The sequence below is a fragment of the Nothobranchius furzeri genome, chromosome 10 (assembly GCF_043380555.1).
Source record: "Nothobranchius furzeri strain GRZ-AD chromosome 10, NfurGRZ-RIMD1, whole genome shotgun sequence".
Classification (NCBI taxonomy): domain Eukaryota; kingdom Metazoa; phylum Chordata; class Actinopteri; order Cyprinodontiformes; family Nothobranchiidae; genus Nothobranchius; species Nothobranchius furzeri.
This window is the reverse complement of record NC_091750.1, coordinates 62,248,294-62,274,001: the sequence shown is the minus strand read 5'-3', so window position 1 is coordinate 62,274,001 and position 25,708 is coordinate 62,248,294. Positions and strand designations below refer to the sequence as shown.

The window sequence follows — 25,708 nt, the reverse complement described above, 5'->3', positions numbered from 1 at the left end:
GTAAATATTTTTTTGTCATTTAAAATATGTATGACTTAAATCTTGCATATTATTTGTTCAGAAAGTCTTTTTTGTTTACTGATCGCAATTTCTCCAACAAGATTTGATGTGGAGGGAATAAAATATTTATATTGAATTTTTAATAAAGTTTCTTTTGTATTTGTCTTCTTTTTAAAGTTTGTTAAAATCAATTGAATTTAGATAAAAGTGATGAGAAAAACTTCACATGAACGTGGAAATAGTTTTTGGGGTAATTTCTGTTTTAATAGGCCAAGTATTCAGCGCTTTGGGCTTCCTGACAGGGTTGCGGAAGGCGCTTTATAAATAAAGCTTTGATTGATTGAAGTAATGTGAAACGTACTGATTCATCAGTAACGAAGACAGTTCTAGTCACAGCATCAAGTAATCCTGTGTAAATGATCACTGGCCATAAAAGAGTCACTCGTTCCCATACCGGGAGTCGAACCCGGGCCGCCTGGGTGAAAACCAGGAATCCTAACCGCTAGACCATATGGGACACACGGGAACAGGCGATTAGCATGCTATTTTGTTAAATAATCAGACAATGTTGCTGATTGATTCCAATGTAGCTTACGCAGGGTACCATACCACATAGCAGTCTCGGATTTCTTGTTTCTTTTGTTTTATCTCTCCTCCAGCTTGGGCTGGCTGAGAGTGCGAAGTACCTCACGGACATTTTTCTTTTCTTTCATAAGCCTGATTGGTTGGTGACCTACATGGTGCCTGTGGGTGGAGACTAGATTTAAAATACAAATAACTAAAAATGTACCCGCTGCTTAGCAAGGGAATGACATTTTGTGCTTCTAAAGATTGTGCCATGTGGCAGGAGATACAAAGAAAAGCAGGAGACCAAGAATTGATCCCTGAGGTACCCCACACCGTGGGGGTGGGGGTGAGGGGGCTGAAGAGAAACAGTAGGCAGTTTAAGGCGCAATACCCAGTTCCGCCAGTAGGTGGCACTAAACAGAAAGGGAACCTTTCACCTCTTACCTGTCGCAGCGGCTCCAGTTCTCGTCAGTGACCACATGAGGGCAGTAAAACCTCATTCCAAAAACTTGCCTTCTTTGAAAATTTCTATCCTTCAATATAATTCTAATATTTTTACCAACAGTAGTTTATTAGCTGTTTTTTGTTGAGTATCCACTAGTAATATTAGACTTAAGTATGACTCAAGTATGAAACATGATGGTTTTATTAGATTAGATCAGAGCTATAGAGAAAGCTAGCTCTGATCTAATCTCTCCCTATAGCTCTAGATTGGATTAGATTGCTGACACTTGCTAACGTGTGATTGGCCGTTCCTGCCACCTGTGTACTTGACAGTTCTGCATTCCTGACTGTAATGTTTATTATTTGTTGACATAACTTAACACGAGAACCAAGTTTTTCTTTTTAGCATGCCGTTTAGGCTTCTTTTATTCCCCCCCTCCGGACGTGACCTCTCTCCTCCAGTGCCCTTCACAATAAAAGTCTAACTCACCCTTATACATTACACTGACATTGCATAAAAAGCCTGGCCTGCCAGACTCCTCCGAAATGGGAACTCCCCGATTCAAATAACCCCACCCATGGAGAATTCTAACCGAGCCAATCAGCGCAGAGCAGCGTACGTCACACACCGCAAATTTGTCATAAACATGGCTACTGAAGCGGAGTTCGCAGCGGCTCTTTCCTCTGTTCTAAATGACTTGAACGTCTTTAAAACCACAAGTAGAAGCGCTAAAAGCTTTTCTTCTAAAGAAAGATGTTTGCGCTGTCGCCAGACGCCATTCTTTACTACAGCTAAAAACTACAGCGTCGCGTGGTGCAGTTGGCATTTCCGTCTTTTTTCTGATTGATTATTTTTGAGCTGGCTAGTCCCGCCCCACAAGTGCCTCTGTCTGCGAGTTACCAGACTCTTTCTCTGTGCAGAATTAATACAGTAAAACATCCCAAATGTATTTTGTGAATAAGTATTTATGAAATTCCTAATTTTGTTTGAAATTAACTTTGATTTATTTCACCTTTTTGGAAAAAAGCCTACTATTCTAAGGCATAAATATAAAATATCCTATTTCCAAGAAAGACCTCCAGAAATTGACACACCAGTTTGTTTGCATATACAATTTGCTCAGTGCCACAAACATAAAGAGGAAGTAACATGTTTGCAGGCCTCTGTGTTGAGCCACAGCATCATTTACATAAAGAGGAAGCCAGAAACCCTCTTATTTGTTGACTGGATGTGGGAAAAGGAGTGATTGATGTCACGGGGAGATTATTATGAATTAAAAATTTGCATTTGGTTGTGAAAAAGACCAGCATCCAGCAGCTCTCACGAAAGTCATGGACTCCTGCAAAATAGCGGTGGAAAATATCTACCTCTTGGTCATCGTCACACTCCTTAGTGTTCTCCAGAATGGTGAGGAAAAAATTACTTATTTATTCTTTATTTAACCAGTAAGGACCCATTGAGATTAAAAAGCCGTTTTTCAAGTGAGTCCGGGCCATTATATTTATAAGCTCCTGAAATACTTCTAAATCATCTTTTTAAATGTGTGTGTTCAGTGTTTTTTGTTCAGAAGATTGAGAGGGAGTGCAACAACCCTCATTCCCACGCATCTGCTTTTGAGCGAGTTTCATGTGCCAAGTAAGTGCTCTAATAAGCTTTAATAATCTAAACTAATCATTTAAATTAATGAGATTTGATAACTTTACATCATGTTTGGTTGTTTCTATTTGGCGCCATCAAACACTACACCCACATTATGGTAATTCCCAATGGCCTGAATAGGGAAGAGGAAATCCTGATATTGGATTTTATTATTATGTTAAAATAAAATAACTGAAGTTATTTTTACTGCATCACGGTGAAACCAACTAGTATGACAGAATTATTAATGAAGGAACAAATTAAGAAGCTGTTAAATAGAAAACTGAGAATATAATTCTCCCAATGATCTAAATAATCAGTCAAATATAAAATCAATCATACTTGTTGCGCACTTTTAAGTTGTTGACCACTTAAGCTAATGCTGGCAAGTGATGTAAGATTAAAGTCTCTTCCTGTTTTCCACAGCAAAAACACAAAAACATTCTGTTCTTCAGTGATTTAAAATAAATAAATAAACTAATAGAAAAGGGTGGTAACACCTTGTCAAAATTTAGAGGAAAATTATTCATGGAAAACCCTTGGGAATACTTTATTTACACTCTTTGTTTTGTACTTGTAACGCAAGTTGTATCATTTAGGGAATTTTCTTTTTTGAGCAGTGGTATTCCACAAGGGGTAGCCTCCCCTGGAAAATTGTTGGCCACCTTACTGACTTTCCTGGAAAAGACCCCACCCCCCTTAATAAATCATATATTCATCTTCAAGATATAAATGTTGAGACCAATAAATACATTTATGATTGACTGACTTTATGATTTGTTTTGTTTTATGCGACACACTTTGCAATGTTCTGTCTCTGAGTGCTATATACAAAATTTTACTTACTTGTCTGCCAAACTTACCACAGGCACCAATTTTGTGGCCCCCATATGAAAGATTTCTGGGCGCGCCACTGTTTTAGAGAAAAATCATTATTGCTTGACATATTTTTTTAAAAAGAACACTTGTAGATTTCCTGAAGCATGAACTCAGCCATTTCACAGGCTACAACTTGTATACCATCAGTTAGTGAGATTTGCATGCAGCAGCACCTATTTTACTATGGTAAACAAAGCAGAAAGCTGATGAATTTGAAAACGTATCAATGCAAATCCACACTTGAAGAGTGGGCTCACACTCTTAAATGATCACATGATGCTGGAAGTGGAAAAAGTTTAAAACTTGAGGTTCTGTTCAGGTTATTTCATGCTGTTGCAACAGCCAACCTCACAGGAACACACTGCTTTTCCGGACTGTTATTTTCTTTAGTCACTTCTGCTCAGGCGTTCCAAAACCCAGCAGCCACTTACACATGTCTCAACATAACTGATGTGTAATTACTTCAGCCTCTTCTTGCAGGTAACTTCCCAAAAACGTGTTAATTTCTCTTTTCTTTTGTAGCCGTAACTGCATGGATACCTACCCAACCTTCCTGGCCGTGATGTGGTGTGCTGGAGTTTGTCTCAGTCAAAGTAATCAGTAAACTCACTAAATCTGTTGTCCTACAGCGCACAGCCATAGAACATAAACTCACCTGGGGGACGTTCGGTTAACATTTAAAGCAGGAGTACTTTTTGTGTATTTTATGTGCATAAAGTAATACCTGTTTTAAAGTGGCAGGAAATTGAGATCCACACACACATTTAATGAAATAATATTTTTATTAATAAAATACAGTAAAAATTGTTTTTCTTCTTACATTTAATTAAAAAAACACTGTAGCACAAAAAATTAACTAAATGTTTATAATGCCAACATCAGCATCATTTTACAATTTCAGAGATTAAAAAAGACATTTTTGGACTTTAGTCACAATTATTCACAAATTTACTTGTTTAATTGCAAATAATTTACGTCATGTCCTAAAAGCATTTGTAATGTGTAATGAATCTTCTTTTCTCCGCTTAAACTTATAAAAGAAGAATGTTTTGATCATTTCTCACGTGCTTCAACAGCACTGCCAGCCTCCAATTGTCATAGAATTCTATGTAAATGATTATGTGGAATTTATAGTTGCATAACAGATTATAAAACAGCATTTCCATGAACCACTAAAGTTGTAAATGTCAGTTACATGGTGTTTTCATTTACTCAAAGCAGCTTAAGATACAAAATTATACACAATCAACTGCTGCTTTTCTGTATTCATAGTTTTTTTTCCCCTTGTAGCTCCGGCTGCTTTTGCTGGGATCATCTACCTGCTTGTCAGGCAGAAGTACTTTATTGGATATTTGGGACAGACCTCTCAGAGGTAACCAGATTTAAGTGACCTATATGTGTCTGGAAGAGATTTGTTTTACTCAATATTGTTTTGGTTTTTGTAGCACTCCAGGCTTCCTGTTCGGGAAACGCATCATCAGCTTCCTGTGCCTGATGTGCATCGTGGGAATCCTCAACCACCTGCTGGGAAGCTACTTCGGCCAGAACTACAAAGAGCACATGGAGACCATCACCGGCGCCGCGTCTGCTCTTCTGCTCATCCCTTAATTCACCTACTTTTAATTCTTAATATAAAAATCCTTTGATTCTCTTCGGATTTTAAAGCATTTACTGCCCTTTTTCTTTGTTCAACCACTAATAAAGCAGATTATTTAGCAGCATTGATGAATATTTTTGACATAAATAAACATAATAATACTTGTAAACAGGTTTGCTTGAACCTTGTTGCTGCCGAGCGGAATACCTTGTTCTCTGAAATGTCACCCAAGTCCCAGCTGCCATCAAAGTCTTCTGACTTATGTCATCCACTGATGATGTACTGTACCTTTTTTCAGTTTTGCTCAAAGAAGCAGCTCCATATGCAATTTATAACATTGCAGATACGTTTATCTTGGGTTTTGTCCTTCATTCGCAGCCGTTTCTGGTCAGTCTTACCTTTGATGGCAAAAGAGGAAGAAATTAGCCAGGTTCCCGAGTTAAATACAACACATGCAAATGTTTTATGAGAAGAATAACAGGCATCTACCTGAAATGTTCGTTTGCTTAAGCCAAACCAGAGTGGAAAATCAAAAAGGGCATCAGAATGGTACTTTAGGGTAAAGGAGGCGTCTCTCCATCCAAGTCGTTTTTTCAGGTTTTCAGCAATCAGGCCATTGGCAGCCATGGGCTCTAGTGATTCTGTAAAACCAGTCTACAAGGAAATTTCACTTTTAATACCAGAATCTATAAAGCAATAGTTGAATGTGCCTGAAACAGAAGTACTGCTTACAGCCACCCTGTAGCTCTCCCCAGCCACAGTGGTGTAGCGGAATGAAATGACCGTTTTCCACCTAAAGGTCATTTCCCCTCTCTCCTCATGAAGAACTAATCTCCTTGAGATATTGCTCAAGGCCTTTGATGCATCTGCATCTAAACTGTTTTCACTAGCTATTGCCTCCCCCTACAGCACAAGAGAGAAGAAAGAAGATGAAGAACTCTTTTTCTTTAAGTAATAATCAAATAACTTTGTTAGTCCAAATAATCATGTGAAGCCTAATGTTCAATCAATCTGTGAAATGAGAATATTAATTACTTGATATTATAATCCTATGACAGTATATAATAAGTAATATAACTTTAAGCTAGACACTAGACTGATCACAAGTAATGTTAAGATCACATGACACATTCCTTTTGTCTCTCCAATCAGAGCTTTCCTTTCCGACCCATGGCGTGGTCTGTGCGGTGTTTATACAAACCCCTTTTGGTTGTCAAATCCTGATTCAACCATAAATCAAAACATCTGAATTATAAAACTAATTCCCACGTCACCCATAACTCAGTGTTCAAACGTTCTAGAGTTTCGAGCCGGCCACTCGTAACCTTTTAACCTCAAAGAACCTTGACAAGCTGGATAATAAAACCTTATGCAAGCTACACCTGAATGCAACGTTCCTTCAGAGTAAAGCTGAACTCACTGACCCTTCAGGGTCCCGCTGACGCTGTCAATCACCTGTCGCTTACCTGGAGGCATTCTAAGACTAGTCTGTCGTACCGTACGCTGTTTCATCGGCTTTGGTACCAAGAGGGGTCAGAGGACCTGGCATTCTGGATCTGAAACGGAGGTCTCCGCCAAGGGTATGTAGAGCGGCAATATGGCATCTGAATGTGGTTTTGAAACTCCGACTGTAGTTTAGAGCAAAACCATTCGCTCCCACACAGAACTAACGCTTCTCCGAAAACGAGAGTTCTGATAGCAACATTCCACATCCATCTTGCCTCATTCAGACCTAGATCCATTCATCACACAGAGTGTTTAGAGTTAGAGTTAGACTTGTTTAAAATTGTTTAGAAATAAATCTGCTTAAACTTTAAAACTTGTCTCTCTCTCTCTCTTGACTCTGGGTTAATACAAAGTGTTACCTAATCCCTGCAATAAAAAGTTCCGATCTTCTGTTTAAAGTAATATTCAAAGATACATTAAATTGATTTCATATTTTCTCTGGAATCTCACATTTTATGGGCCATTACGTAAGATGTAACTAACGAAACATTACAGTGGAGATGGCCAAGTCTAGACCCTTCTGCATCTGCCAGCTGATGAAAGGATCTCCACCATTTATGCACAACACGCAATGCTTCAAGACTGAAACGAAGATTAGAGGCAATAGGCTCTATCCTATCTAAGGTGGACTGTGCAGGAAAACAGATGCGAGCTGCTATTGGTCCCTTCCTCCTCCCAGCAGCAGCTAACCCGTGAGTGACACACGCATGAGTCACCCCAAGGGAAAATCTCTGCGAACTTAAAAACCAACAGGAACTTGGTGGCCACTTTGGCTGAAAAATAAACATTACCGTCTCAAGCTGTTACCTTTTGATTCCCTTTTATTGAGATTTTGCTCGCAGGCAGAAATCAGTAGATAGATCTTCTTGGACAGCAGGCTGCTTCTCATGCTGCTAAACTCCTATAAGTTCTGCATTTTGAATTTTCTGTCATTAAAAACAAACAAGTAGGAAGTCCAGATGAGTTTATGAGAGGATATTTATATGCGTGAGTGTGCAGAGACGTTCTCACCTGTGTGTGTATATACATATATATATATATATATATATATATATATATATATATATATATATACGGGTCCTTCTAAAAAAATCAGCATATTGTGATAAAGTTCATTATTGTCTGTAATGTACTGATAATCATTAGACTTTCATATATATTAGATTCATTACACACAACTGAAGTAGTTCAAGCCTTTTATTGTTTCTAATATTGATGATTTTTGCATACAGCTCATGAAAACCCAAAATTCTCATCTCAAAAAATTTGCATATCATGAAAAGGTTCTCTAAACGAGCTATTAACCTAATCATCTAAATCAAATAATTTACTCTAAACACCTGCAAAAGATTCCTGAGGCTTTTAAAAACTCCCAGCCTGGTTCATTACTCAAAACCGCAATCATGGGTAAGACTGCCGACCTGACTGCTGTCCAGAAGGCCATCAATGACACCCTCAAGCAAGAGGGTAAGACACAGAAAGAAATTTCTGAATGAATAGACTGTTCCCAGAGTGCTGCATCAAGGCACCTCAGTGGGAAGTCTGTGGGAAGGAAAAGTGTGGCAGAATACGCTGCACAACGAGAAGAGGTGACAGGTCCCTGAGGAAGATTATGGAGAAGGACCGATTCCAGACCTTAGGGGACCTGCGAAAGCAGTGGACTGAGTCTGGAGTAGAGACATCCAGAGCCACCGTGTACAGGCGTGTGCAGGAAATGGGCTACAGGTGCCGCATTCCCCAGGGCAAGTCACTTTTGAACCAGATACAGCGGTAGAAGCACCTGACCTGGGCTACAGAGAAGCAGCACTGGACTGTTGCTCAGTGGTCCAAAGTACTTTTTCGGATGAAAGCAAATTTCGCATGTCATTCAGAAATCAAGATGCCAGAGTCTGGAGGAAGACCGGGCAGAGAGAAATGCCAAAATGCCTGAAGTCCAGTGTCAAGTACCCACAGTCAGTGATGGTCTGGGGTGCCATGTCAGCTGTTGGTGTTGGTCCACTGTGTTTTATCAAGGGCAGGGTCAATGCAGCTAGCTATCAGGAGGTTTTGGAGCACGTCATGCTTCCATCTGCTGAAAAGCTTTATGGAGATGAAGAATTCATTTTTCAGCACAACCTGGCACCTGTTCACAGAGCCAAAACCACTGGTGAATAGTTTACTGACCATGGTATTACTGTGCTCAGTTGGCCTGCCAACACACATACAGTGGCGCTTGAAAGTTGTGCTTTTATTCAGAAAGTTTGTGTTTTTACTCCCTGTTTACTATTATGATTACACAACAACAAAATGCAGAGTGCTATATGCCACAAGTTTTACTCCAACCTATAAATGTTTGATCAAGCGAAACCTCATTTATTTGTGTTGCAGCTGGTCCCCTTAAAGCCACCAACACTTTGCTTAATTTTCACCCAAAAAATGTGTTCTCCTTGCATGCGGTTTCACAAAAACAACCAGCCTAATTAATGTTTGAGGCTTAGAGGCTTTTGTGGTGAGAAGACTGTTGACTCATCTGTTCTGAAGGTCTCCACCAGGCTCCCTTGTCAACAACAGAAAGATAGACTTGCTTTTCTCATCTCCACATTATTTCCTGTGAGGCTATTTATGTGAGACATCCTCATTTGACCCACATTTTTGCCGTAGCTGTAAAGTTCACACAGCTGAATTTTTTATATGTTTATTGCATTCTATCTGTTTTGTATATATCTATAGATATATCCCACAGTGACATGTTTTGGCCAAACACCCGACTGCTAGATTAACTCTAGAATCATTTTGCATGCAGAGTACATGCCTGTAAATTGTACCTGGTAGCTGTAGAACCTGCCCGCATCATCACTTCTCCACTTCCATGCTTGAGAGATGTTTGTGCTCAAATGTCCTGATTTTATTCAAAGTCTTGTACAGCGTGTCAGAACATCTTCACTATGATCTCACAAGAATGTTTTCCAATGTGTTCTGACGCATCTTCGTAAACCAAACAGGTGCTAGTCTTGGTTCATGGCCTGAATAAACATTTAAAGAAATACATTTAAAATTTTGCTGTCATAAAAAAAAATCACCAATTTTCATGGCGATTTAGCAGGTCTGAGATGAACCTCTTGATGTCCCAGTCAGACAAACTGCCACAACATAAAGTAATGGAGGCGCTTGCATTAACAAATCATTGCCTTTGATCAGTGGTTTCCTCAAGTTTGGTTCCCTAAAGGTCAAGTCATGAAAAAAATCTTCTGATAATTTACACAAAACAAGCAAAAACAAACTAATCATAACTTGCTTTAGGTGAGCGTTTTATGTTCCCAATTCTACTCTATGGTAGACATGTAGCTATTAGAAATATTCCACTTGTAACGTAACATTAAAACTGGATCACTCTGGTGATTCATCAGTTCTTGAGAAAAGCTTCAGATCGGCCATCTGAAGCAAAAACCTGGGATCCTGTGTTCCCAGCGGGAGCAGCCCTGTGTGGCGCTCAGCCAGCTGTATCCACAGGAGAGAGGGAGATCTTGGAGGAGCGCAGAGCACATTTGAGTTCCTGCAGGTTGATGACCTCACTAGCCAGAAGTCCACAATCTGAAGGTGGGGGGGTGGGACGGGTTTTCACAGCATCTGTCTGTATTCCTTCCTTCGTGGGGGTTGTTGTTAGCAGCTCAAGGCTGCCTTGGCGTCAGATTTGGATAACAAGACTTTGTTTGGGTCAGGCAGAGATAATTTTCCTCTCTGCCTTGAAGTCTGTATTGATCATTCAAGTCCTCCAGTGAAGCCAATTTAGGTTCTAATCATCCCCACACCGTCCGGTGACCCTCTCTGAGATTACGTCCATTTTGCGCACTAATACCGGTAACGCAGCAAGGACATTGTCCAGCTTACGATTCACCTCGAGTAACGTCCCAGTCTGTGAGGTCACCGCCCGGGCGATGCTTTCCGTGGGTGCGGGTCGCCCTCCAATCGCTCCTGTCTCCCCAAATTTCCAGAAAACCAGATATCCTCCCACTCCAATCAGAAGAAATCCAGTGATCATCAAGCCAAATATCCATATGTCTTCGACATCCTCAATGGGCAACTGAGAGAGGCACACGATCCTCCAGACCTTCCAGGAATCGAGTGCATATCCCGCTGCGTGTGTCCCTTGAGGGCAAGTGGGAGCCCCCTCCTCCGTTCTCATCGTAGAAAAGATCTTATCAATCGCGTTGAATGACCAATTAATTAAATCCATTTCCAAAAAATAGGGATTTCCAGAAGAAATGCAGAGAAGTGCTCTGTAGGCAGACAGGACAAAGAGACTTGGAAAAAAAGATAAGGGAGCAAAAGCAGAAGTGTCTGTACTCTGCGAGTGCCGGAAGTGGTGGAACTTCATAGCTTAACGCAAACCAAATTCTTTTACATCCAGAACTCAGCTCTCCTAGATAAGGAAGTTCTGATAAAATCGCTGTCACTACGTGCCGGTGAGTGAAGCGGAGGCAAGGATCCACATGCAGGTGAGGAAGGCAGGCAGGTAGGCAGACAGGAACTTTTAAAACGAGGATTTAATAAGGAACACGCAGGACAATGAAACAATGAACCGACACAAGACACAGAACTGAGAGGGTTTAAATACATGAGGGCTGGGAGCTTGGGTGATTGGAAAACAAGAAGTAGGTGGGAGCAATTAACAGAGACACATGACTGAACAGAATGGGGAGACAGGACAGGGTGTGACAGTACCCCCCCCCCCCCCCCCCCCCAAAAAAAAAAAGGGCGGATCCCAGATGCCCACAGAGCAGGGCGGGAGGAGGGGGACCAGGAAGGAGGGCTGAGAGGAACCGAGGGACTGGTGGAGAGGAGGCAGGGACCAGTAGGGTCCGGGGGCCTGCGTCTGGGGCAGAGGAGGAGACGACGATGGGCTCTTGGGAGCCTGCGTCTGGGGCAGAGGAGGAGACGACGATGGGTCCTGGGAGGCTCGCGCCTGGCGAGGGCAGGACTGGTGGTGACCGGAGGCAGAGACGCTGGAGGAGACGGCGTCGACTCCTGGACTGGCGGCGACGTCGACCTCTGGGCTGGAGACAGCGACGTCGACCTCTGGGCTGGAAGAGGAGACGTCAACCTCTGGGCTGGAGGAGGAGGACTAGAGGGGGCGTCGACCTCTGGACTGGAGGGGGCGTCGACCTATGGACTGGAAGATGCGTCGACCTCTGGACTGGAAGAGGCATCGACCCCTGTCGACTTCTGGTCCGGAGCCGCCGATTTCTGGTCCAGAGGCGCCGACTTCTGGTCAGTCGACTTCTGGACCCTCGACTTCTGGAGTGGAGGCGGAGCCGCTGCAGACGGGACCGCTTCCTTGACTGGAGCCTGCCGGACTGGGCTCTGACATCTGGACAGGCCGGCCCGGGGGCGGAGCCTCCTGGACCACCGCTGGAACTGGCGCTGACTGGAGTGGTGGTGTGGGACCTGGCGGAGCTGGTAACTGGGAAAGCAGGGAGGATAGATTGTCCAGCTGGAACTCCTGGAGACTGAGGATCTGATGGAGTCGGACCAGCTCAGCTCGGAGACCGGCGAGCTCTGTTGGATGGACTGCGGGCTCGGTCCCCTGGCCTAGAGACGAGGGAGCTGCTGACTGGACCGAAACCTTCTCCTGGAGATTCGGGGAGGATAGGGTGTCCAGCTGGAACTCCTGGAGGCTGATGAGATGGCGGAGCCGGACAAGCTCTGCTTGGAGGCCGACGAGCTCCGTCTGATGGGCTGTAGGCGTGGTCCCTCCGCCTGCAGATGACGGAGCCGCTGACTGGACCGGAGACGGGGCCGCTGATCTGACCGGGGGCGGGTCCAAGCTGGCGCGCCGAGCCGGGGCAGCGGCGAGCCCGCGGCTCCGTCATGGGACAAGGGGTGACGGTGGAGCACAGCCTCCTTCCCAACGCCGTGGGCCAACTCCGGGGGAGCACACAGCCAGTCTGGTGCCCATATAGCAGGAGTGGTCTAGCTGCGTCTCCAAGTCCAACCCCCCATCTGGCTCCGGGAGGGTGGAGAGGATCGCAGAGGCCGGAGTTCGATGGTGGCGTCTGCGGCGAGGCGACGCCAGAGGAGGAGAAGCCGGCCGGTGATCCGAGGTGAGGAACTGGAGCAAGCACTCCCAGGGAAGAACCTCCCCGCTGGATCCTTTAGCTGGTCGGTTCATTCTGTCACTACATGCCGGTGAGTGAATCGGAGGCAAGGATCCACATGCGGGTGAGGAAGGCAGGCAGGTAGGCAGACAGGAACTTTTAAAACGAGTATTTAACAAGGAACACGCAGGACAATGAAACAATGAACCGACACGACACAGAACTGAGAGGGTTTAAATACATGAGGGCTGGGAGCTTGGGTGATTGGAAAATGAGAGGCAGGTGGGAGCAATTAACAGAGACGCATGACTGAACAGAATGGGGAGACAGGACAGGGTGTGACAATCGCATTCACACATAGGTTTCATACATCACATCTAGTTCCGTCTATCATCGTAAATGTTAGTTAACCTGTCATTAATTGTTTGTAAAATAAATTCTTACTTTTATAAACCTGACTCTTTTCTGAATCAAAACGAAGTGTGTACAGTCCATGAATAAATAAAGAATCCTAGAATATTCTTATTAACACCGTAAAGACCAAGCAGGTTGATCTTCTATATTTAGATAGGGTATCACAGCTTATTGGCCATATATAGAGCTCTTTAAGCACTCAATTTCTCAAACCCTACACACTGAACATTGTAAAGGAGACTTTTTTACTCAATGTTTTTGCATACTATAATCTATATTTTCCACACAAATACTGACATGGTGTAATATTAAATTCTTAAGGTTGTTTTTATCTTTTCTTGCAACTGGGGTGGGGGTGGGGGGGTGGTCCTTTAAACTATGACCACCGGAAAAAACAAACTTGCAATTCTACTACTGTCCGCTAAAAGTCGCTATAGCTCTACAGTAGCCTAGCCAACAAGGCTGGTAGATTTCTGGAATGAATCGAACTATTTTCTCATCATTTGTTTAAACCAGCTGCCGCGGAAGTTATGCTACATCACATCTGGGGTTATAGATGCAAACTGGTCGCTGTACTTTTTATTTGGATAGGTAAGTGTAGCAAATACTCCTTTAAAGAATTATCAATATTAGCGTACCTGCTAAATAAAGCTAGTGGGCGAACGAACATCGAATACCGGAAGTTGTAACTGTTAGTCCTTCAACTTAATAGTCAACTTGAATTAAATCTATAACAAGTGAAATGGCACGTTGTTTGAGTGTGGCAAAAATTTATAGAAACATGGCTGATCAGCATAAATTCTGAATAGATAAAAGGGCTACTTGTTCATTTTTAATCTGCAGAGGGACAGAGAAGCAGTGTGCAGTGTACATGTATTCTGAAACTTGTAGCAGGAAGCGATAGATTGGCAGTGGTCAAAAACTTTATGTGGAAGAAAAAAAATGTGTTTTCAATTAATTTAATTATACAAACAAAACGACAGTTTTTATTTAACAGGATAATTTAGAAACGAGTAGCCTTGCGCCTGCTGTTACTGGATATCCATGTTTATTAACCCTGAAATTTGATTTATCTGTGATTCCCACTGCAGAAATGCGTACTGAAGATACAATAAACAGTGGTTGTGTTAATATTTCAAATGATTTCTTGAAAGTGAAATGAAAGTATTTTTAAAGACATTTCAAAATTTGGGTGGAAATTTGTTTTACTGGAAAAAGTAACATTATGACTGTAGATCTCTAACAAGGATTATTTCATCATATATTTTGTTGCAGTAAGAACAGATTTTGAAAGAGGTTTGGATTACAGTTAAAAAAATAAAATGGCATGATTTTTGTTTGTTAAGAGAGCTGCATTCTTATAAGAAAATTTTACACATAGTTCCATCAACTACACATCAGCATAGGCTTTAGTTGAAAATTTAATCACAGCCCATTAAGTGAAATCTTTTTCTAAATGACATGTGACAAGAGTGTGGCTTTTAGCATTTGGAGCTTAGTAGAATATAAGCTTACTCTAAATCTAGTGTTTCTATAAGGTAAACAGTGTGAAAAAAGCATTTATGCAAAGTTTTCTAGTATAATTTTATGCTATATTTTGCCTCTTTGTTACAGGCTATTACGACAAAGAATTTCCATTAAAAAAGTCTGAAGAGGGACATGGTCATTTTTTACAATCTGTCCTGCCTCCTCCATACACCCAGGTTTCAGAGGCAATCATATCTGAGTTCGTAAAGTTGCCAAGTCTGCGCTGGAATTGGTATTTCGAAACCATGCCTGCAAAAAGCACCAGCGTTTTGGGAAGAATGTTAGCCAGTAACTGGAGTGGCCCAGAAGTTATTTCTTGTACCCCTAAGAAGCACAGTTTATTTTTCTCCAGTACTGAGTAAAGAAGGCTAACGTTTAGCTAGCAATGCAAAATTGAAAAGAAAAGATTGGCCTGCATCATCTGGCACCGATCCGTAACTGGCAACAGTTGCTCAGAGCGGAAACGTGTGTTTTGATACATGGACTGCCGAACTCACATTTGGCAGCAGAATGTCATTCTTACTTCTTGCGCCTTTAAACTAGTCCTGATTATGTTCAGTTTATGTGCAAATAACAGAAAGAAAAAATGTTTATCACAGCTTTTTATTTAATTTTAGTTTATCAACTAAATTACTCAAATATTGCTCTCATTCTCTGTTAAATGATTGTTGAGATGAAATGTTTTTTAGTTACTCATACTTGCGTCTTATCTTTGTTGTAGGGCTTTCAGGTGAAGACAAACCCACATATAACGCTCACGTAAGTGCTACTCTTTAGATTGCTGCTGATTAGGTTTCATCCCGAGGCTCTGCTGTGTGTGTCACACCTAATGAGAATCTCTCCCCGCAGGCTCCGACCCACCCGGAGCACCCTGCACGCAGCTCTGTGGGTGAGTAAGGCGTTTAAGGGATCAGTTGCTCTAAATTCTTGAAATCTCAAAGTACAAAAACTGGATATCTTAAACTTTGAAACGTTTTGGTATTTATAACTTTAAATCAACATGATCTCGGTTGAAGTGGTTGTTTTAGCGTGATGGAAGACACATTTTGTATTTCTCCATGTGCTCGTTCAGGGCTGGAGGAGGTGGTGATAGTCATCCAGAGTCAGAGGAACTCCTTTCACGCCCGACGCAGTTACCACAAAAAGGTGGAGATTCTCCAGCAGGCAGCTGAACTGGAGCAGGTGATACTTTACAGCAAAAGCACTGATCCCTGGAAAACACAAAATCCTGCATTTGATTTTTTTCTTTTGTACCTTTAGTGTCTAAAAAGGCATCTTGGGTTCAGTTTGTGTCAAATCTATGAACATTTACTCTATTAAAAAAAACTGAAAAAATGACTTAACACAAGTTAGACATCAACTTTAGCTTTCTGATTGAAAAGGAGGGCTGTGAGATGATCTCAGGAGGGGTGTTGAGACAAAATAAATGTGCTAAATTAGGTTTCTGTCAGGAAGAACAGTCCAAACGTCCTCCTGAGGAGCTGATTCAGACTAAACCGAATCTTCTTCTGAAGTGTTTGCTGACACAATATGATTAAATATTTGATCATTAGTGGTTTTTTAAAATTATTTTCCCATTATGCATCACCCTAGTGAGAGATAAGAGCAGGAAACACAATTTAAAGGAACCAAAAGTGGCTGAAGGTGTCACCATTAGCATAGACAATGCCTCTGAATTTGGGAATCACTGTGGGATTTTACTGGTGCCAGTAGGTGTCATAGTTTCCATCTTCATGGGGTATGAGGATATGCATCTGCTTGATGTCTTTGAAAAAGTAATGAAACCTCAGTGTTAGGAATCCGTCACGGCCCGAGCTTGATTTCTTCTAATCAGTCTGGGAAAGTGGCAAAAAATACTGGAAGAAACCAGCAGCAGACACTCTGTGGGAAGATTTACACACAAACACTCGTGAATCCAACATTTGTGGGACCTTACTGATGAAAAGTTGATGTGCACAATCTTTTTTATTTCACTTTTGAAATCCATCATCTTCATGTCATTCTTAGCAGACTGTGGCCCAGGTGGGAGGGTGTACACTTGTTTTAGAATACCCTTCAGCATCTGGAATAAAAAAAATAAACCAGTTGACTTAAGTCTCTGAATAAATCAGATTTCATTTTAATATTTTTACTGAATATTTGCTTAAAGGAGCAGTATTTGTTCTTAGTAAAAGTCACTCAAGCAAGCTCTTGTTTGAGGGGAAAAGAAAAAATAAACAATTCAAAGATCAAAGATCCCTTTCCTCTAGCTCCCCCTGGAGTCACAGAATCTGATGGTTGCAAAAAATGGTACAACACCTGCTTGCGACACACACAAGCAACCAGCAGAGCATACAGCTCAAGGTCAAAATCTCCAGAACAAACTCCAAACCAAACTGAACCTAATCCCATTTGCTTTGTGTGACCCCCCCCCCCCCCACACACACCCCAATATCGTTTGCTAGCCTATGTATGTAGCATGTGGTGTTTTCATGGTGAAAAATGAGGCTGTTTTAAAGCTTTCTTTTTAGCACAAGAGCTCAGTGCAAAAAATCTGGGGAAACCCCACTGTCCTGTTTGCCTGCTCACTTCAACAAATGCACACACACACACACACACACACACACACACACACACACACACACACACACACACACACACACACACACACACACACACACACACACACACACACACACATGCACTGTCATTCTCATGCAACCCTAGTTGAAACTTAGTTGCGTTAACAGACAATAAATCCTCACTGCTACGTTTTCCAACAAGAACAGAGCCAGGCTAAACAGATCATGAAAAACAAGTCCTTAAGTGAGATTTGTAAACAAAATGGGACATTTCGTCCGTGACACTAGGCAGCTCAGCTAGCCTCAGCTGCTCGGCCGAGAACGAGTGTTTTGTTCACACGGAGGGTGTTAGACGTTCAGAGGAGCAGTTTGATAGACGGGTTATGAGCCAGTCATTTAAAAAGGGGTCAGCGCTGGATTGGATGAAGGTTTTCCAGCATTGTTTATTTCAGTGGAGATTAAAAATGTCCTTTTTTACAATAACATTTAGTTTATTGGCGGCCATCAGTATGTGATGAGTATTTTAAGCATTATGGCTAAAAAGTTCCCAAAATCTCAGACTGTACCTTTAAATCACACATTTTCTTTTGTAATTCTTTAGATTTGTGGTTTGAATTCCTCTAAATGCAGTTTGCACTCTGCTCTGATGTCATCTGAACACAACAGTGTCACTTGGAAACAACAAACCCAGTTCATCAGCTAGAAAACCACCAGGCTCGTGTTGTTTGCTCATAAGAATATCAAAGAATTATTCTGCTGTGAAACCCAAAGAGGTGATGGAACATGACAAGTGTTTGATTTTTTAAATTTTTATTGGTGGTTGACATATTCATGTCAGATACTTTAAAAAGTGCAGCAACTCCAGCTCTATGTGTCAACAAAGAACTTCATTTGATCGGTTTGAACAGTTTTCATCCTGGGCGTCTAGGTTTTACAAAAAAAGATTGGTTCCCTTTCTTTTTTTGTCACTTAAATATTTCAGATCGGCATCAAAGATAATTTTTCTAACGACTGTTTGAAATCCAAACAACCCTGGTTCTGGGAATTAAGAAATCCGTCTGACAGCAGGAAGTAGGCTAAAAGATCTCAAAAAGCAACACATCAGGCCTCATTCTAAAGGAATTAAAGATCAAAAGAACACAGACTACATCGTCCAAAGCACTGCAGGCTTCATAATGGGCCAAAATGGCATCATGGAAGAGTTCCAAGGCTAAAACCTCTGCTGCCCGAAAACAAAACAAAGTCCTGTTACTCATCTGCCTAAAATACCCTGATAATCCCTAAGAGTTTTTGTGTCCTGCTCCATCTGGTGTAAAAGTAACACTAAAATGTCATCATACCAACAGTCAGACATGGTGGGGGTGTGATGGTCTGGGGCTGCTTTGCTTTAATGGCTCTCTAGCCAAAAACCCTTAAGGACAATGTCTGGTCTTTAACCCTAAACCCTCCAATGTGCCCTAAAATAAAGCCTTTCTGTAAATCCTGTTTCCTTTAATGTGTTGCCTTGGATGTTTTTCCCCTAACAAATGAAATAATTTGAAAGGTGCATTTTGTTTTCACTCTCTAACTTTTGTTTGCTCATCTGTAACATTTAAGTTAGTGGTTCTCAAAGCTGGGGTCGTGGCCCTACCAAAAATTACGAAGAGTCTCGAGGGTGTTACCAAAAATCAAAAATGAAAGGTCTATTTTTTGAATAATTGTTACAAAATCTTAAACTAATTTGTCAAAATGGATGTGAACAGGAGCGGTTTTCTTTATGCCCTGAATTATTTAGCTTTTTAAGCTTGTTTGTTTTGTCAAATCAGAGAAATCGTAGGTTGTAAATCTTGACAAATTCATATTTAGTGGCTCTGAAGCTGAAATGTTTGGGAACCACTGGGTTTAGTGATCAGCATAGGTCAAAAGCAGAAGAAACTAAGCGTGAATGAACGGTTGTGACAGTAAACACACCTGGTTGAACTAATCACCTCTATCCTACCATCGGTAATGGCTGCATCATCTTCAGGAACACTCAGACTTCCCTGAATAGCACAGTGTGGCCTGCAGCGTGTCACAAATGTCACGGAGATTTTTGTCTCTGATGAACCTTAATTGTTGCAGGTCCTTTAAAACAAGAGTAGTTTACACTTCATGTGTTACAATAAAGATTTATTCTGATTCCTGTTGCTGTTAATGTGTTTTTTACTCATCTAGTCTAATTTAAACAGCTCAAAAACATTAGCAGCAACATCTGAATTCAAATTGAAAGCTTTGTTCATAATCACTCATCTTTTCCCCTTTTTATTGTCCAAAAAATAGATTTTATCATAAAAGTCTGACATGAAATGCATCAGGTAATTAGCATTTCTTCATAAAACCGTATAGCTTTAGTTATTTTGTGTTTATATGATACATGCCCTATAAAAACCATTCAAACTGGCTGATTTTGTCTCACATCCTTGAGTGAAACGTGACTTGCAAAAACTGAGTCAGAATGTAGTTTCTAACAAATAATTTCCTTTATTTCTTTTAAAGATGCATTAGATTCCCAGCATGCAAAATGAAAACACGTCGAAATAAACTCTTTGCAAACTCTCTTTATCTCTAAATATGTCAAATAAGCTGCTTTTGAGGTGTTTTTTTTTTAATTAAAGTAAAAATTGTGCATCCATTCTTGGATCTGTTTCTGATGGGACTGATGGGGGGTGGGGATAACACAAATGACAAATCTTTTTAAAACTCCAGATTCAGACGCTGAATACAGCAGCATTGGGGAATTCAGAAAAAAATTGTGGCAGAGAAAATACTTTAGATTTTTTTTTTTTTTGCTTTTTTTAAACTTGAGGACTGACCTTTACTATTTATTTGTACGAGGACAAGTTCAGGTGTTTTATTTGTCTCTTTGGCAATGATTGAACATAAAATGGAACAAAACATTTCTCCTGTTTAGCATTAAGACTCATAATCCAGATCATTTACAGTGGTGTGAAAAACTATTAGTCCCCTTCCTGATTTCTCATTCTTTTGCATGTTTGTCACACAAAATGTTTCTGATCATCAAACACATTTAACCATTAGTCAAAGATAACACAAGTAAACACAAAATGCAGTTGTGAAATGATGGTTTTTATTATTTAGGGAGAGAACAAAATCCAAACCTACATTGCCCTATGTGAAATAGTAATTGCCCCCTGAACCTAATAACTGGTTGGGCCTCCCTTAGCAGCAATAACTGCAATCAAGCGTTTGTGATAACTTTCTACGAGTCTTTTACAGCGCTCTGGAGGAATTTTGGCCCACTCATCTTTGCAGAATATTTGTAATTCAGCATTATTTGAGGGTTTTCTAGCATGAACCGCCTTTTTAAGGTCATGCCATAGCATCTCAATACGATTCAGGTCAGGACTTTGACTGGGCCACTCCACAGTCTTCATTTTGTTGTTCTTCAGCCATTCAGAGGTGGATTTGCTAGTGTGTTTTGGGTCATTGTCCTGCTGCAGCACCCAAGATCGCTTCAGCTTTAGTTGACGAACAGATGGCCGGACATTCTCCTTCAGGATGTTTTGTAGACAGCAGAATTCATGGTTCCATTTATCACAGCAAGCCTTCCAGTTCCTGAAGCAGCAAAACAACCCCAGACCATCACACTGCCACCACCATACTTACTGTTGGTATGATGTTCTTTATCTGAAATGCTGTGTTACTTCTACACCAGACGTAACGGGACATTTGCCTTCCAAAAAAATTCATCTTTTGTCTCATCAGTCCACAAGGTATTTTCCCAAAAGTCTTGGCAATCACTGAGATGTTTCTTAGCAAAATTGAGACGAGCCCTAATGTTCTTTTTGCTTTACAGTGGTTTGCGTCTTGGAAATCTGCCATGCAGGCCATTTTTGCCCAGTCTCTTTCTTATGGTGGAGTCGTGAACACTGACCTTAATTGAGGCAAGTGAGGCCTGCAGTTCTTTAGTTATCCTGGGGTCTTTTGTGACCTCTCGGATGAGTTGTCTCTGCTTTGTTGGGGTAATTTTGGTCGGCCGCCCACTCCTGGGAAGGTTCACCACTGTTCCATGTTGTTGCCATTTGTGGATAATGGCTCTCACTGTGGTTCGCTGGAGTCCCAAAGCTTTAGAAATGGCTTTATAACCTTTACCAGACTGATAGATCTCAATGACTTTAGTTCTCATTTGTTCTTGAATTTCTTTGGATCTTGGCATGATGTATAGCTTTTGAGGTGCTTTTGGTCTACTTCTCTGTGTCAGGCAGCTCATGTTTAAGTGATTTCTTGATTGAAACAGGTGTGGTAGTAATCAGGCTTGGGGGTGGCTACAGAAATTGAACTCAGGTGTGAAACACCATAGTTGGGTTATTTTTTATCAAGGGGGCAAAGACTTTTTCACACAGGGCAATGTAGGTTTGGATTTTGTTCTCTCCCAAAATAATAAAAAACTATCATTTCAAAACTACATTTTGTGTTTACTTGTGTTATCTTTGACTAATGGTTAAATGTGTTTGATGATCAGAAACATTTTGTGTGACAAACATGCAAAAGAATAAGAAATCAGGAAGGGCCAAATAGTTTTTCACACCACTGTACACCCTGAGGTTAGTTAGCTGAGCGGTACCCATCCCGTCGTGGCTTCTGTTCCTCAAGCTCACACAAGTTAAAGGCTCGCTGATCTTCATAAAAAAAAGTACCATAACACCACAAACAATCCAGTTGTCTGGTTTTTTTTCTTTAGTAATTTTTGTCTCATTCAGTCCAAATTGAGCCTCCTTGGGAGCATTTTGAATCTTATTTTGGTTGTGTTTTTTTGTTTAATATCTGCAATTTTAGTCTCTGACAATTTTCTGCCTCTTAGTGCATTAGTATTCATTTTGTGTTTCATTCTCTTTTTAGGTCCTTTTGAGGTTATTTGCCTTAAATGCTGGTCATTAAAACGGGAAAAGGGCAGTTTTGGCTTGCTTTTTGCACCCCTTAGTGTCCGTTTGTAGAACCGAAAGCAAAACCTACCTCCTGGCTGTACCTTTGTCTTTTTAACACTTTAATCTAACTGCTGAAATATCCCCCCAGCTTTCCTTAGTGTCTACAGGAATGATTCATCACTAAATTAAACAAATCAGTAGTGCTGATGATCTAAAACATGCAGGAAACGTGCGTTTATTAACCCTGTAAAAGGGTAATTTTGGCACATGGATCAAGAAAATGATTTTAAAATATGAAAAAGTTGCAAAGTATCCCTTTAAATGTGCTTTTCTGTGATTCTTTGCACCTTTATGGTCATTTTCTGTTAATTCTTTAAAATGTCTTTTTGTCTTAAATAATTGAAATGATGCCTATTTTCATCTGGTTTCGTTAAAGTTTTACACTGTTGTTTAATATTTGTGTGTTTCACTCTGTTCACTTCTTCTTTTTCTGTTTGGATCAGGGAGTTCCCGTTGTTCTCCTCCTTCACGAGCTGTCAGATTACGAAAGAGACTGGAGTATTCTTCCTGCACTTCCTCAGTGAGAGTCAAACACGTATTTAGTGACAAAAACATGCCAGTCAAGTCAAATTTAGGAAGATGTCACATAAATCAGCTGTGAAGATTTTGCTGTAAATTATTCCAGGCTCTCTGCTGCTTACGGAGAATCGACTTCCTGGTTTTTCTTTATAGAAGAGGAAACTGCAGTTGCACTGCCTGCTCTGATCAGAGTCCTTAACAGATATCCAGTCCTAGAGGTGACATGTGCACGCACGCACGCCCTTGTATTTGTGACACAATCATTTTGTTTCTGATACATTTTATAAGCAGAGCTGAAAAATCATAACTGAGTTTCCATATTTCTCATCTTGCTATAGTCACAGGAATGGTTTTTGGGAAAGCGTCTCCATGACAACAAGGCCTCCATCATTCACCACTATGCGTTCTCTGAAGACCCCAGTTTTTTTGGTTACCCGGATCCTGCAGCTGGTTGGGCTCTGAGCACCCTTCTCTGTAAACGGTGCGCTCAGATGCAAATTGTTAAAGGGGACATATTAAGCTGAACTCACCTTTTGAATCCTTTTGTGCTGCCGTGTGGGTCTACTGCCACTGTAGTGAGGCTAAGTCTCCTCCCTTTCCTGGCGGCTCATGGGTCCCCGAAAGAACCAAAAAAGGAATGCAAGTCAATGGAGCTAAAAGAGCTGTTTTCTAATCCGCTTAACCTTACGCCCTGGATCGCACATATGTTGTACTTCAATTTAAATTAAAAGTAATGATGTGTGTTACGACATGCCAGTCACGTACTTTGAGATTTATCAGCTTGTAAAAGTTTGTAATTAACATTACAAACTACAAATCAAATTAGACGTCGGCACTTTGCATGTATGACGTCACCACATAATCTCCTCCCCCCTAGTTTAGCTGCTACTTACCACACGTCCAGATTTATGTTGGTTCTTTCCTTCTGAAGGAATGATTCGAAGTTCGCTGAACCCATTTCCCTCTGTTTTTCTCCGTGTCTGGTTTGATGACGTCACTTTGGTGATGCGCATTTGTAGTCCTGGAGATATTTTCACACAAAACTTAAAACGCTTTCACCCACTCGAAAATAAGTGCGTTCTTGGCATCAGAATGCATCTTTAAAATTCACGGACATCATATGTGAAATCCATGGCACATAACAAGCGGAATTAGAAAATAATTTTTTAGTCCCATTGACTCGTATTCATTTTTTCGTTTTTCTGGGGACCCACGGTCTGGAAGTAGAGTGGCATGACTTAGGCTTCCTGTAAACACTCAAAACACGAGAAAGACCCATCCATTTGTTTTCTGTAGGCTTTTGGTTTTAGTACTTATGTGCCTAAAACAAGCAGTTTCAAAAAGTCCCTGTTTGTGATGTCACAAACGGAGAAATTAGCATGGAACCACCTCTCACGTGCAAGAGAGAGCTCTATTCTTAGCCACTCTCAGATATCAGAGCTTCTCAGCTTATAGCAGCCTGAGCAGGGAATGAGTGGGCGTGGCCAGCTCCAGCTTGTTTTCTTAAAGTGACAGAGACCTGAAACAACTCATTCTGGAAAGTGCTGAAAGTGTCAAAAATAAAATTGGATTTTATGCAAAGATGTTCAATAAACATGTTTTGTATCAACCATATTACTAATATCACTTAAGAAAAAAGCTATAATATGTCCTTTTTAAAACAAATTCATTGTCTACTGCTTTTCTTTTTAAAAAATACTTTATCCTGAAATAAGATCGTTGAGCCATGAAGTTACAGAAATCACCAAAAACAAACATTTCTCACATTTGTGTTTCAGACTCTCTGAGCGGATCCAGTATGAGAATCTCAAGTCAGATTTCACAATTGATCTGACATACGAGGTACTTTTAGAAGATTTATCTTAGTTTTTAGGAGTCTCTAACATGTTTTAGGTCCCATAAAGGTGTCTGTTTTACATCATTACAGATGTGATGAACAGAAACATCGGTGTGATCTGTTTGACTCCTGCAGAGATAAAAAGTTTAGATGTACGATTAAAGGAACTCCTCAAACCTTTGCTGTCTAGGAAATCCTTCATTACCATTCCACCCTGCACCTCTGTGGCACCGAATACATATTTGTGATATTTTATCAAAGTATTTTAGAAAATCTACATTTTTATGTAATGATGGTGGATCTTTTCTAACTCTGGAGTAGATTTAAAGTCCAGACTTTAACATAGCAAAATAAAAGTCATGCCTCCACGTGATGCTGGAATGAACTCCTGTAATTGAAATGCACAGGATGAGTTTAAAACTTTGAGCATCGTTCTTGTTTGAAGTTCTCTAATGATTTGGAGGCAACTTAGAAAATGTAAGAAAGCATTTTTCCTATTTTACTCCTAGAAATGGAGGCATTACTCTTGATTAGAAATGACGTCAGAGTCTAATCTCGTTGGTTCAGCTGTTTATCTAAAAGGCCCACATTTGTCTTGATTTCTTTTTTCTTTGTTTTCTTTTTTTTATTAGATTGCCTTTTTTATTTGGGAGGAAGGGAGAGGTCCAAAGCTAACAGCAGTCCCAGAATTTTGTTCAGAGCTGAGAGACAACTGCGCCACCTCGTTCACGACCTACCTGCCCAGCTGCGTATGTACGAATCTTCGTTTTGGGATCCAGAAGCCATAGCTCCTGTGTCCTGACTTGACTTATTTTTCTCAGATAGTCAGATTGATGTAAACTGTCCTCCCTCTGATCATATTTTTAACTCAACTGTCCATTTTGGTTAAATGCTGAACATTGAGCACATTACCCACAGGGCAGGGCTAAATAAAAACAACAAAGAGCGCTGCAGGCATGAGTGAACTGATTCTGTCTGAAGGCTAAAAGACACTCCCACACACACCTATTCAACTGAACATAAAATCAACGCAACACTAATTATATGAATTGGATCAGAGCAAAAACAAAACCAGCACCATGTAAGACATTTTATAAAGGAACAGAGGCTCTATGAAACAGCCAAAATCCATAAAGTCCTCCTCCTGAGACGTTTCATTATTCATTTGAGCTAATTGCAG

At 40.9% G+C, this 25,708-nt stretch overlaps 2 protein-coding genes and 1 non-coding gene across 3 annotated transcripts in view; 2 read left to right on the top strand and 1 right to left on the bottom strand.

Moving 5' to 3' along the window:
• Positions 1-445: 445 nt before the first annotated feature.
• Positions 446-517, bottom strand: trnae-uuc (transfer RNA glutamic acid (anticodon UUC)). Its single transcript has one exon. It is a non-coding gene; the product is annotated as a tRNA-Glu (tRNA).
• A 1,709-nt stretch (positions 518-2,226) lies between these two features.
• On the top strand, positions 2,227-5,250 carry alox5ap (arachidonate 5-lipoxygenase-activating protein). The gene is made up of 5 exons (XM_015961614.3): positions 2,227-2,419; positions 2,566-2,647; positions 4,052-4,122; positions 4,820-4,901; positions 4,975-5,250. Exons 1-5 carry the CDS (start codon positions 2,344-2,346, stop codon positions 5,135-5,137), a joined length of 474 nt encoding a protein of 157 aa, XP_015817100.1. The 5' UTR covers positions 2,227-2,343; the 3' UTR covers positions 5,138-5,250.
• An 8,292-nt stretch (positions 5,251-13,542) lies between these two features.
• b3glctb (beta 3-glucosyltransferase b) overlaps positions 13,543-25,708 on the top strand; it is a 30,566-nt gene continuing 18,400 nt past the window's right edge. Inside the window, exons 1-9 of the mRNA XM_015961612.3 lie at positions 13,543-13,711; positions 15,369-15,406; positions 15,497-15,536; positions 15,720-15,829; positions 22,616-22,692; positions 22,798-22,909; positions 23,030-23,172; positions 24,470-24,533; positions 25,161-25,277. Coding sequence (XP_015817098.3) covers positions 13,651-13,711; positions 15,369-15,406; positions 15,497-15,536; positions 15,720-15,829; positions 22,616-22,692; positions 22,798-22,909; positions 23,030-23,172; positions 24,470-24,533; positions 25,161-25,277 — 762 coding nt within the window. The 5' untranslated portion in view covers positions 13,543-13,650. The remainder of the gene's footprint in view (positions 13,712-15,368; positions 15,407-15,496; positions 15,537-15,719; positions 15,830-22,615; positions 22,693-22,797; positions 22,910-23,029; positions 23,173-24,469; positions 24,534-25,160; positions 25,278-25,708) is intronic.